The sequence below is a fragment of the Cyprinus carpio genome, chromosome B3, assembly GCF_018340385.1.
Source record: "Cyprinus carpio isolate SPL01 chromosome B3, ASM1834038v1, whole genome shotgun sequence".
NCBI classification, from domain to species: domain Eukaryota; kingdom Metazoa; phylum Chordata; class Actinopteri; order Cypriniformes; family Cyprinidae; genus Cyprinus; species Cyprinus carpio.
In genome coordinates, this window is record NC_056599.1 from 34,890,300 (window position 1) to 34,903,217 (window position 12,918).

General features: G+C 35.8%; 2 protein-coding genes across 4 annotated transcripts; one reads left to right on the forward strand and one right to left on the reverse strand.

Annotated features, from left to right (window-relative positions):
- Positions 1-2,267: 2,267 nt before the first annotated feature.
- LOC109078766 (ADP-ribosylation factor-like protein 16) lies at positions 2,268-5,065 on the reverse strand. 3 transcript variants are annotated; one of them, XM_042721324.1, is made up of 5 exons: positions 4,874-5,065; positions 4,533-4,714; positions 3,772-3,888; positions 3,427-3,542; positions 2,268-3,346 (listed from the first exon to the last, which is right to left on the reverse strand). In XM_042721324.1, exons 1-5 carry the CDS (start codon positions 4,932-4,934, stop codon positions 3,172-3,174), a joined length of 651 nt encoding a protein of 216 aa, XP_042577258.1. In that variant the 5' UTR covers positions 4,935-5,065; the 3' UTR covers positions 2,268-3,171. The 3 variants fall into 3 exon arrangements, with proteins under 3 accessions (XP_042577258.1, XP_042577259.1, XP_042577260.1); XM_042721325.1 differs by having other exon boundaries at positions 4,656-4,714; positions 4,874-5,063; XM_042721326.1 differs by lacking the exon at positions 4,874-5,065 and having other exon boundaries at positions 4,431-4,675.
- A 1,121-nt stretch (positions 5,066-6,186) lies between these two features.
- LOC109058304 (immunoglobulin lambda-1 light chain-like) lies at positions 6,187-8,461 on the forward strand. Its single transcript, XM_042721351.1, has 4 exons — positions 6,187-6,283; positions 6,365-6,690; positions 7,356-7,392; positions 7,954-8,461. The coding sequence occupies exons 1-4, from the start codon at positions 6,241-6,243 to the stop codon at positions 8,274-8,276; spliced, it is 729 nt and encodes a 242-aa protein (XP_042577285.1). The 5' UTR covers positions 6,187-6,240; the 3' UTR covers positions 8,277-8,461.
- The last annotated feature ends 4,457 nt before the right edge of the window (positions 8,462-12,918 follow it).

Sequence of the window (12,918 nt, forward strand, 5' to 3'; positions counted from 1 at the left end):
GCTTTACAACAGTGCCTCCTTTGTTCAGCTCCATTTAGTCAAATGTTGAGAACACATCGCAAAAACTAAGCCAACAGACATTCAATGACGACCTGACGTTGGGCATTGGCTTGGCGTGTCACGGATATACTTCAAATTGGAATCAAAAGACAAACTGGATTTCGGTTTGTTTACAGTTTGTTTTGGGAGATTGAAATAGCTTGCCAAAGCAGACTTTCTGGACAATTCAGTCCAGCTAGTAAACACATAACTACCATTAGTCCATGGCGATTACGTAATAAGTGGGTGTGGCTCTGTGGCTCAGCCTTCTTTGACATGGATATCTTTTCTGGTCAGATGTCCATTACTAAAAAAAACATGAACACACTGGAGATCTGCGTTTTAGTAGAAATTGAGTTGAAAGCGTGCAACAAATATTTACATATTCATCTAAACGCACTCACAGCAGGGTTGGCGGCATTAAGCATGTTCCCTAACTCAGGTATTTCAAACGGCTTTTTAAGTGAAGAATGAAAAATACCTTCAATGTGAGTGTATCTTTTAACGTTAGCAAATTAACAGCTCTTTATAATGTCTATGCACATATAGAGGGTGGGTTAAAACATTTAACTGACCCTACATCCCATTTGTATTTAGATTTTCAAAAGATTTGGCCAGTTGTGCAGTCCATCAATAACCTCCAGCAATAAGAACATCCACAGTGACCGCCAATACAGCCACTCGATGACCTCTGGTCATAAAATCACTGTATGTGTGAACGCCCTTTAACTATAATCATGTGTGAATGTCAACTATGCATTACATGGCGATACAGATTGATGTCGGCTATATAAGAAATGACAAATAAATTGCACAATTTAAAGGTTAAGAATATTTAATCCAACTCCCACAGCATCAGTGTCACCTTTAAGTATTATAATAGTTTTTGGAAAGGATAACACACTTGTTACTCGTACCATAAAACCCAGTACATAACCAAGCACAAGTCCAAAGCCTCTCATACATTTTTATTATATTCTCTGATTTCCTGCACCAATTTCTAGCCTTGCTTTAGTGTATGATGACTTTCAATGCTGTCCTTTTATTTTCTTGACTGGTATCTGTGAACAGCCGATCAAATCCTGATGGGTCACTGACACCAGAATGACAGATAAAAGCGACTAAGATTTTGTGGCCAATAATTTAAGCAGCAAAATGTAAAGTATAAATAATGATTTTGTAATATTGGGCACTGACTGTTGAATGAATAGACCTTCCAGCAAGAGAATGTACTTACCGTGGTGTTTAGATTGAATTGATGCCACATACTAACAGACTGTAAGAATGTGAGACTGTTGCACATGTTGCTCATCAAATACAAGGATGAAGATAAAAATGAATGACATGTCTGGTTTGTGTTTGTTTATGGTTCATGCTCTCTACCTCTGGATTGCTTTTTCTTAAATATATGAAAACAATGCTAGTCAAATGTTTGGACGCACATACTCATAATTTATGAAATAATACAAATTGAAGAATGGAAATTGTGTGACCAAAATGTCTCATATTTCCTTTACTACATCATAATCACATTGGGCTATTCACACAGGTTTGCATTGTGTAGTAAGCATGCAGTAGACAGACTTGTTTGACCATTGCGCTCACCCTTTTGCTTCGTCTTGCACTGTTCTAATAACATGGCACTCGAATTAAAATCTGTTGAACGTTTAGAAAACACATCTCTAGATATCTCCCACCCCCCAACCACCACCAATTTGAGTGCCCTGCATGACATTTTTTCTGTTGTTTCTCTGTGTAAACATGCTCTAGAGACTGAAGGTTCCCAGATTAGCATCTGCAGGCCAATGTTAGCCCCTGACGCCCTTTGATTTGACCCATCGTGTCATTTCAAAAGAGTCTTTTTGCATTGAGATGTGGACACTATAACTGAATCTGATTTAAAAAAAAAAAAAAAAAAAAAAAACTAAACATTACTTTGAGCTCTCAATAAAAATAAAATTTTTGGCTATTCTTAGTAAACTATTTGAGCTCCTGTGCTCGAGACAGACATCTTTGACCTTTGCGCTCATGCCTGGCTTCTTATGCAACTTGTACAAGGCACAGTTCTAAAAAGCAGCGTTCATAAGTTAAATAACTTTAACTTGTTAAAAAAATTGTCTGTAGACAGCATTTTTTCATTCCACTTGTTTGTAGAATTTTTTTTTTATTTTTAATTGTTTTTTCTGTGTTTTTGTGTTATAGTTGGTTGTTTTTTCTATGCAAAGATGAGCATCTCGCACATGACACAAAATTCTAAAATTGCTGCATTCAATTAAAAAAAAAAGAGTTTATAAAACAGATAATCCCGGTCCTTAATTCTGATTGGTTGAGCCACGTTCGAAGCTGTTGTAAAATACTCTACAAACATACACCTCTTTGTTTACGTCTGTGTGTTGCTCAGCAACCACTTTGTTGCAACCACAACCATTTCTGAGGAACTACATTGTTTGGTGGAAGAATGTTTTTTATTAATATCATTACATTTTATTTGCTTTATTTTATTTTATGAAACCTTGCTAGGTATATGGAATAACCATTTTATAAAAACAATAAGACCCGTGAAGCTGTGGTTTACAGTGAATTTATAACAGCTAAGGGAATGCTCCGAGTTGTGCCTAACAATGCCCTTAGCTGTTATAAATTCACTGTAAAACACAGCTTCTTGGGGATTATTACTTTATTATAGATCTTGCTTTTTCTTTCCCCATTCCACTGCCTCCATCTCACGTTTTTCAATGCAAAATCATGTTCTGTGTGAACGTCTGCTTATAGTTTAGATTCTTTAACTTGAAAAAAAAAAGCAATATTCCTACACTCCAAACAATACTTTCTTCAGTGGAACACATGAGATTTGAGAGCTTTTGGAACAATTCTTCCAAATAAACTGTTACACAGAGCACAGGAAGTCATACAGGTTTGGAACGACATGACGGTCATCAAAAGTCCACCAGGTCTACATTTTTCCACTGTTTCTCAGATGAGTGTGTTTGCACAAACATGTGGCGTGGGACCGAGCTGAGCTCCAGCATTGAGAGGACTGAAAATCACAAGTGTATCTTCACATCACATTTGTCTGATGTTTGTTTACTGTGACCTGTGATTTAATATTAGTCTGCAGTTCTCTGCACCCATCTATCCTGTATCATGAGAGCGGTTTGAAAACAGCCAGCTGAGCGCCTCCTGCAGGCCCTGTCCGGAGCGAGCGCTGATCTCTAGTGTTGAGATCGACTGAGGCGCACTTCTAATGACGTCATCCATCCTGAACAACGCCTTCAGCTCCACAAGAGACATGGTGCAAGGAAGATCCCTGAGGAAAGAAGCGGAGTGAGGAGTGCTGGATTTATTCTGTTAAATCAACAAGCGCGAGCGAGAGTGAACTCAGCTGACCTCTTGTTGAAGAGTATGAGTACAGCAGCAGACTGCAGCGGCTCCGCAGAGAGAACAGACAGCAGCTGGACACAAGACGACGAGATCTGGACAATGTTGGCACAGTCCACCACAAACTGAAATGAGTTAAGAACATGAAGAGAAACACGATCGCATTGTAAATGTACCTCCAGTCTCTCTCAAGGACTCTTTAAAGAAATGAAGAGAAATCCAGACAAAACTTAAGCAATCTTCACATCCAGTGTACAACAAACAAAGCTATTATCTATTTTGATTTCTGTACTATTTTTAAAGCAACCACACAATGGACTGCTAGCTGATGGAGAGTGTGTTTCTGACACTCACTATAACAGATCTGCAATCTGAGTAGTATTTTGGCCAAATGGGCCCCATACAGCCCCCCAGCTCTCGAACTGTTATCTTCCTCTTCCGGAGTATGAGGTCTGTGAGGTTGGTGCCGACCTAAACAAAAAAAAAAAAAAAAAACACACAGGTTTGTTTAGTTATATATATAGGGTAGATTGAATTTACTTATACTTGTTTTGTTTTATGTTAGTTTTGTTTTTTATTTTATTAATTAAAACCCACACCCTAACAATCACAGAAGATGCATTTTTAAAAACCTCGTTCTTGTTTACTTTTTTTTTTGTGTTTTTTTTATGAGTGTGTATGTAAATGGAGGTTTTTTTTTGTTTTTTTTGGTTTAGCTCACTTTTGGGTACAAATTTGTCCCCAAAATATGGTTAAGTAGGCACACACACACACACACACACACACACACACACACACACACACACAATATTAATCTTTATGACATCTTTAAGTCAACTTTGATCTTTATTTTTTACAAATAAATAAATAAATAATAATAATTTTGAATTAACTGTGTATTTTTTACCTCTCAAAATTGTATTAGTAAACATGCACATTAATAAAATACTGTAATAAATATTTATTCTTTTTGTGTACAATTTTATTTTTAAGATGACATACTAAAAACTTACATGCATTAACCCTGGTACCATGTTTACCGACTATTAAACTAAACTAATCCTCAGTTCCAGTAATTTCCCCACATATGTGTAACTGCAGATGGCACAATCTACTTTATCTGAGCACTCAGACACGCTGTCTGTCTTATACAGCGGCTGTGATCTTAGAAGAGCTGTGTTCTGCTGACAGTAACAGGGCAGCACTCTTGAGCGGGACCCGCGGCAGAAGCAGCTCACCGTGGACAGCGTGACGGGCGCTTCACCCAAATCCGCCTGTGCGCCCATCTGACACAACTGTTAGTCCAGATAAAGAAGACACACTCATGACAGCAGATCAACAGTTTAATAACACATGCAGCACAAACTGTACCGAACTGCAGATATGAACTAGCGTTACATTAAGAGAAGCACAACATGCACAAGTTAGTGTAACTTAATCAGCTGCTGAAGGATATTCTGTAGTCGCTTCAGTAAAAGCGTTTTTCCTACTCCAGATGCACCGAGCAATAAACACATCGCAGCGACCTCTTCACCTGAAGGTACTTGATCAAAACGAGAGCGCAGGTTTCTGTTTTAAACACGACTGACTCCTCAGCGTTATTAAATGAATAGAGTTCCTGTGTCGCCACGGCAACGACGCTGTTTACACAATAAAAGTCTTCCCGCGTCACGAAGGATTCTTTTTTAGTGATTGGCGCCCTCCAGTGATCTGTAGAAGATCGACTCCGTTCCAAAAGTAATTAGTTTGCGGAAACTACGCAGTAAATTCTGTATTATGTCTATTTTTGTTATAACATTATGTAACCAGTAGCAATATACAGTTGATACGCACTGAGCCTTGCACTATTTTAAATAGTGTATGAAAAAAGTAAACATTTTTACAGGATAAGCGTTTTAAACTCTAGTAGACTGTGAGTCATGACACACTGTTTTCATCTAAACCATCTAAATCATATCGCATGTGTAATTCAGTTAGTGTTGTTATCATCTTGGAAATAAAAATATCGCTTGGGTTATAGGCTACTGATGTTTTTTGACAAATGTAGCAGGTTAAGTACTGTACATGTGCACATTATACTTTATACTGTATGATAGTAAATGTGAACCTGAGCGTCCCTTACATGTGCAGATACATCCTGCCCTTCAGAATCAGATCAGAGATCTTTCTCCATAATGACATTTATAGCTGTATGCAAACTGTGAGGTTTCTCTGTTCTCATTATTTATGGTCTTATGGCCTGCAGGTGCTCTTGAGTTTAACGGTGTTCAAAAAAAGGGGGGCATAGAAGAACCATTCTGACATAAATAAATAAATAAATAAATGAATGAATGAATGAAAATAACCTTTTTCCACTATAACTTTTTGTCTAAATATTTCATTAATGTTAAAGGTTCTTCATAGAAACACAGATGCCAATATCTTCTAAATAATTTTTATTTTTAAGAGTGTAAGTTTGAATAATTCAATGAACAATATTTATTTGAATATTTTAGCTGCATCAATTGAAACTGTTTTAATATTTGTTTTAGCATTTTAGTGCAAATTTAAAAGTAGTATTAGCCTATAAATGTGTGTTTTTTTTTCTGTCACTTAGAGAATTTGTCATTAAACTAACATTCATTTTGTAGGAATGATGAAAACATGATTTTTCCTCATAAGTGAAATAACTCGGAATATTAAACCAGTGTTCATTTGACCGTTAGGAAGAAGTGATTGGCTGAACTCTGATCCTCCCTCTTTCAGAGCTCCTCTTATGAGTATCTCACTCTCTCTCATTCTCTTCATCTCTCCTCTAAACTCAATCTGCTCATCACAGTCGAGATGCTGATCATATTCTACTGTGTTATTCTCTCTCTTCTGTCATGTAAGTTACACGTTTCACTTTAAACATGTTCTTCTCTCTGGGATGTCAAGGTTGATGAAATTATTTTTATTAATTTTACAGCCGTCAGATGTGTGAAGGTGTTCACACAGAAACCTGCAATACTGACAGAACAAAAAGGCAGATCTGTGACTATGGACTGTAACATTGAAAAGGACGAGAGAAATTCTGTCAGCTGGTATAAACAGATTCCAAACGCAGCTCCTCAGTATGTGTTGAGATACTATCACTCTAACAGCGACCCTAATCAATATGGAGATGGTTTTTCCTCCAGCCGCTTCACATCTAAAGCTCCGTCCAATATTGACTATCAGCTGATCATCAGTAATGTGGATGTGACTGATTCTGCAGTGTATTACTGTAAGACATGGGATAACACTGCTGAAGAGTACGTATCACAGTGATTCACAGCATGACAAAAACCTCCTCACCGCTCACATTCACTTCTGCTTCTAGACAACAGATGACAAGAGCACTACTTCACATCTCAGATTCATGATGAATTAAAAACTAGTCACAGATACTAATCTGTCCTGTTATTTAACTAATCTCTTATGGGGTTTTTTTTGTCCTGTTTGTAGCTGGACAGTCACTGATCACTTTTTGTTTTAATTAAATGTAAACGAGCAGCTTGGACATTCTGCTAAATTTCTCCTTTTGTGCTCCTCAGAAGACAGAAAGTCCTGTGGGTCTGTAAGGAGCATTTCCTTTAGTGTCCGTCATCAGTAGATCCATGTGTTCATGTTCAGAGAGACTTTATGTGCTTCATTCACTGTGATTGACTACAGCAGGATTCTCCACAGTCACTGACACCTGCAGATAACAACAGCCACACATGAGACTGTGTTTCAAAGCACTTTAATACACAGCAGTCAAACACAACTAACATGAAGACTAAAACAGAGTGATTGTGTTTGAATCTGAATCATTTCAGCATGAATTAAACGTGTAAAGCACACAGTCAGCTGAGCTCGAGCGAGTGTTTCACTTCTGTTTGTGTCTCTTCACAGACTGAGGAGGTTTTTGTACGGCTGAACATATGAAATGTATCACTGTGGTATTCGGACAAGGAACAAAACTCATTGTGAATGGTATGTCATCTTTTCATTGTTATTACATTTATTTCTTACTGTATTACATATAGTCTACTCAGTGTAGATATATAAACACATTATTTTTTAGTTAACCTTTTTATTTATTTACAGTTAAATGTGTGAATTCAGTCTCAGACAGTTTTATACAGAGCCTCCAGCAGTCTTTCACTTCAACTTTAACTTTTATCTGTTTTATATATTAGTTGTATGTTATATTCAGCTATTAGGAGTAGTATATAGTATTGAACAGACTGTTCTCCTGAATTAGGGAGCATCAGCTTTGTGTTTAATTTAAGAGTTTTAAATTATTTATGTACATTATTTGTGAAACAGCACATGAGAAATTGACCTGCAGTATGAAATGCTGTAATACACCTAAAACTCTACTTTGTTAGTTCTGTCATAATTATTAAGCATGCAGCTTTTATGATTTAATTGATAAAAGGAGAAATTGTTTATTTGTTGATCTGTGAAATATTAGAGATGTAGAAAGTTTGAAATGCAGTCAGACTGTAATATTTGAGTTGTCTGCAGATGTTGATGGTGATTTGTGTTTAGATGCTGCTGCCGCTGATCCTGTGCTGAACATCCTCCGTCCGTCCAGAGAAGAGCTGAGCTCCAGTAAACTCACTCTGGTGTGTCTGATCGATCACATGTCTGGGGCTTTTGCTGATGTGCGCTGGCTTGTGAACGGGAACTCAGTTACTGAAGGCGTCTTCACTGGATTTGCTGAACAGCAGCCTGATAAGAAGTTCAAGATGAGCAGTTATTTAAGCATCGAGAGCTCAGAGTGGGACAAAGACACACAGCTGACATGTGAAGTGACTGCTGCCTCAAAAACCACCAGCAAAAGCATCAAGAAGTCTGACTGCAGCGACTGAACTCTGCGATCTCCTCTTGATTTATGTCAGAGTATTCAGTTTGCTTGAATAGAGTAGAAGAAAATATGGATAGAAACTATTGAAAATAAAGAAAGTATCAGTTGCTTCATTTTCTGAATGTCATTTTATGTTTGAATGTGCATTATTGTGCTTTATAAACTCAAATAAACCGCATGTTAATCAAACTTTTCCAATTACTTTGTCCTCATGTATGAACAAAAGTATTATTTTAGTTTATTATTTTAGCATCAGTTTATTACATCTATTTTGAAGTACTATTAAAAACAAACCATGTTTGCAATTAGAATACCGAACAATTTTAATGATATGATTTAATTTATTAACAAATAGAAATCAATGAAATATTAATATAATAATAATCAATAAAACATTCTTTTGAACACTAGAAACATGAAAGTCAAAGTCATTTGCTTATTCCACGGGACAAATGTTATTTTGAAATTATCATATATTAATGTTATTAATTTTAATGTTTTTTAAATGTGTCCTTTGATTAGATCTAAAAACCAAAGTATTGAAGTTTATCTTCTGTCAGAGGCAGTGATCTGTGGAGATTTTCTTCAGTCCTGACACACAGGAAACATCTGCTGTTCGAATCAGCTTTCTGTCAGTGTTTGATTATATTCATATAACATACAGTATCTAATGTGACAGAGTCTGCAGGGAGAAAGCAGAAGTGAATGTGAGCGGTGAGGAGGTTTTTGTCATGCTGTGAATCACTGTGATACCCACTCTTTAGCAGAGCTGTCGAATGTCTTACAGTAATACACTGCAGAATCATCCACATCCACATTACTGATGATCAGACTATAATCTGATTTAGTTTTGTGATTTGAGTTGAATTTAGGAGAGGAGTAGCCGGATCCATACGTAGGAGAACTGTTTGGATGGTAGAAATATAAGACAAACTGTGGAACTCCTCCATGAATCTGTTTATACCATCGAGCACCACTATCAGTGACGGTGTCCAGATTACAGTCCAGTGTGGCCGTCTGTCCCGTACTCAGCGTGAGGACTGGAGGATTCTGGGTCACCACAATTACACCACTGACACCTGAAAAAGACAGAAACTATGAAAATGAACTGAAACACAAGCATGCTTTAGAAGAATCTCTTAAAGATCTGAGGTTCACACATGTGCAAGCAGTGATGAGAAGGCAGAGTTTCATCAGCATGTTTCTCTGTGTGAGTAGATCTGCTCTCAGTGTTTTATGAAGTACTGTACAGAGAGGAGAGACAGAGATTATTTAAGAGAGGTTTGTGGGAGGAGCCTCTGACAGCCAATCACTGCCAGTCTCACATTCTGGAAAAATCCTAATTAGCCTCTTACAGGGCTGACAAAACCAAAGAGCAATAGAGGGTAAAATTTATATTACTACGCCCATTAATTCCACATTTTATCTTTTTGATTTGTTGTATATTAAAGGGCTGACAAATTGTTATTGTTTTTTTTTTTGTATAAAATAAAATCAAGTAAAGCAAACTTCACCATCGGTTAACTCAATATTTAAGCGCCTTATTATTTTTGATGAAAACAAACTTAGCCTTTTCTGTCAGTTCTATCATCATTAAAGCCTGACCATCATATAAAAGACTGAATTGCATATTTTATGTACATTTTGTGTTTTATTGGTGATTTTTTTTTCACCCAAAAATGAAAACTTACTGAATATATACTATATATATAATATATGACTATTATTGACCCTCAGGCCATCCAAGATGTAGATAAGTTTGTTTCTTCATCAAAACGGATTTGGAAAAATTTTTTTTTTGATTAATTTGTTATTATGTGTGCTCTGCAGTGAATGGGTGCCGTCAGAATGAGAGTCCAAACAGCTGATAAACACATTACAATAATCTACATACCTCCAGTCCATTAATTCATGTTTTGTGAAGCAAAAATCTGCATGTTTGTAAGAAATAAATCTATTATTAAGACATTTTTAACTTCAAACCTTTGGCTAAAATACGAGTCCTCTTTTCATAATATTGCTTTCTCCGTGAAACAGTCATCTTGTCTGAATCAGGTGACAAATATGCCGTTTACAAGCAAAAACAGTCCAAAACAGTTCTAAACATTCAACCCAAATTCCAGAAATGTTGGGACGTTTTTTAAATTTGAATAAAATTAAAACTAAAAGCATTTCAAATCACATGAGCCAACATTTTATTCACAATAGAACATAGATAACAAAACAAATGTTTAAACTGAGAAATTTTACAATTTTATGCACAAAATGATCTCATTTCAAATTTGATGCCTGCTGCAGGTCTCAAAATAGTTGGGACGGGGGCTTGTTTATCATTGTGTAGCATCTCCTCTTCTTTTCAAAACAGTTTGAAGACATCTGAGCACCAAGGTTATGAGTTTCTGGAGTTTTGGTTGGAATTAAGTCCCATTCTTGCCTGATATAGGTTTCCAGCTGCTGAAGAGTTTGTGGTCGTCTTTGACGTATTTTTGGTTTAATGATGTGCCAAATGTTCTCTACAGATGAAAGATCTGACTGCTTGATTCTGATGTTATTTCTTAACATCCTGACACTTAATCACTGTAAGAGCAGTAATGAAGAGACTTTGGGGTTAAAACCACTGATCTATAATAGAGAACATATCATTATATATAGATCAGTGGTTAAAACTGGTGTTTGAGTTCACGTTCTGGTTCAGTGTCTCTCGACTCTGAAACTGCGGGAGGTTTTTGTACAAGTGAAGATGTGAAATGTATCACTGTGGTGTTCGGCCAAGGAACAAAACTCAATGTGATCGGGAAGTTTTACTCTTGATTATTGTTCAGACACATGATTTATTTTTATTTGTTTTAATGTATTATTATTGGACAATTAAAACACAAATTACAATATCTTTGCTGAACTTTTGAGATTTTTTTTTAAATTAATACTTATATACTGTATATATTTAAAATTAATCTTCAAAATAAAATTCCAAAATTGTACTTGATGGGAATCATTCTGAAGTTTGTGTAGATGTTTTTAAATGCTTATTATTTATTCACCCTCATATGTAGGTATAATGTTCCTTTATTTGTTAATATAGACCTACTTGTCATTTTCTGGTTAGTGTCAAAATATGTTCAGTATCAAAGTCTATATAATTTAGTATTCAATTTCCATTTATCATTTAAATGATCATTTTACATACCAAGTGATACATATATTATGTTATGTTATGTTATGTTATATTATATTATTTATATTATATTATATTATTTAATATTGTATTATATTATATTATATTATTTATATTATATTATATTATATGATACATATTATATTATATTATATTATATTATATTATATTATATTATATTATATTATATTATATTATATTATATTGCATGTAGGGAAATACATGTTGGGTCAATTCTGATATTATGTTGACTTTGTATTTTGGACCAATAATCATTACACTCGTGTGTCTGGCTGAGGATATTTCAGTAGCTCTGGTGCACGTCTCCTGGTCAGTCAGCGGTCGCTCCGTTACAGATGGAGTTTGGAGCAGTCCTACTGAGGAACAGCAAGACACAACCTTCAAAATGAGCAGCTATCTAACCATTGAGTCGTCTGACTGGATGAATAATGCAGATTTCTCATGTGAAGTGGCAGTGGGATCAAAGTTCACTAAGAAAAGTATCTCAGTTTCACAGTGTTGAAAACTTGTCTGATGAAAATGTCAGATGTTTTGTCTTTATTTCTGTTCATGTTATCTGAACTGTGTGACTTCAGTACTTCATATCTGACAATGATTATATGCTTAAATGTTTGGTTTTGGTTCTGCAATTAAAAATCTTTGGCATGACATTGGTTTGCATTTTCTTTCCTGCAGCAGGTTCATGACTCTCGCTCAGGATACACCTGCACCATGTGCCTCATATTTTTAGCTTTATGTAAATCAGTTCCCCTGAGCTCAGATCATAATTGAAACACACAAACTTAAAAATCACCAGCTGCACATGACAGAGAAATAGGTAATATTAATACACTCACAAAACCCCAAGTTTCATATTATTAGGCTAATATGAAAATGTGATGTTCAATCAATGCTGCTGTTTTAATCACATTTCCCTTTGCACTATTGCCTAATATCTTTCTTTATTTTACAGTTCAGTCCATCTGTTAACACAGTAAACTACATATAGATAAATTTTGGGAATAGTGAGATTTAGGCTGATTTTTCAGATTTTTGACAGTAGCATTTAAGTTATGGTGCACTCAATGTAGGCCTACTTTGTTTTAAACTTTCTTCTGGTAGACACTGACGCTCAATGAGAACACTGCTAAATCTATGCGTGTACGCTATTATGAGGGTTAGTTAATTATTATGAGAGAGTAGGTAAGTCAGGTTAATTATTCTTTTAATAAGAAGCGCTATATGCTTGAATCACACATATAAAGTAAAATGTAACAAATTTCCTTCCACCAAAGGCAGAACTAATCCAGGAACCCACGCTTTCACCCGTAAGAGATTGAGGGATTTCACTCATCCTACAACAAGTGCATCAACAAGACGGCTGGCGTTGACATAAATCTGCAATAAATGTGGCACTGGAGCTTGTTTTACAGGAGTCTTTTTCTCCTGAAATGTTAGTCCAGAAGATGGC

Excerpts from the sequence above, each read along its gene's own strand:
- LOC109078766 (XM_042721324.1), bottom strand. The coding sequence starts at position 4,934 with ATGTGTTTATTGCTCGGTGCATCTGGAGTAGGAAAAACGCTTTTACTG. Across the intron at positions 3,543-3,771 it reads CAGATTGCAGATCTGTTATA|TTTGTGGTGGACTGTGCCAA; the intron begins GTGAGTGTCAGA and ends AACTCATTTCAG. Across the intron at positions 3,347-3,426 it reads CTCATACTCTTCAACAAGAG|GGATCTTCCTTGCACCATGT; the intron begins GTCAGCTGAGTT and ends TTCTTTCCTCAG.
- LOC109058304 (XM_042721351.1), top strand. The coding sequence starts at position 6,241 with ATGCTGATCATATTCTACTGTGTTATTCTCTCTCTTCTGTCAT. Across the intron at positions 6,284-6,364 it reads TATTCTCTCTCTTCTGTCAT|CCGTCAGATGTGTGAAGGTG; the intron begins GTAAGTTACACG and ends TTAATTTTACAG. Across the intron at positions 7,393-7,953 it reads AACAAAACTCATTGTGAATG|ATGCTGCTGCCGCTGATCCT; the intron begins GTATGTCATCTT and ends ATTTGTGTTTAG.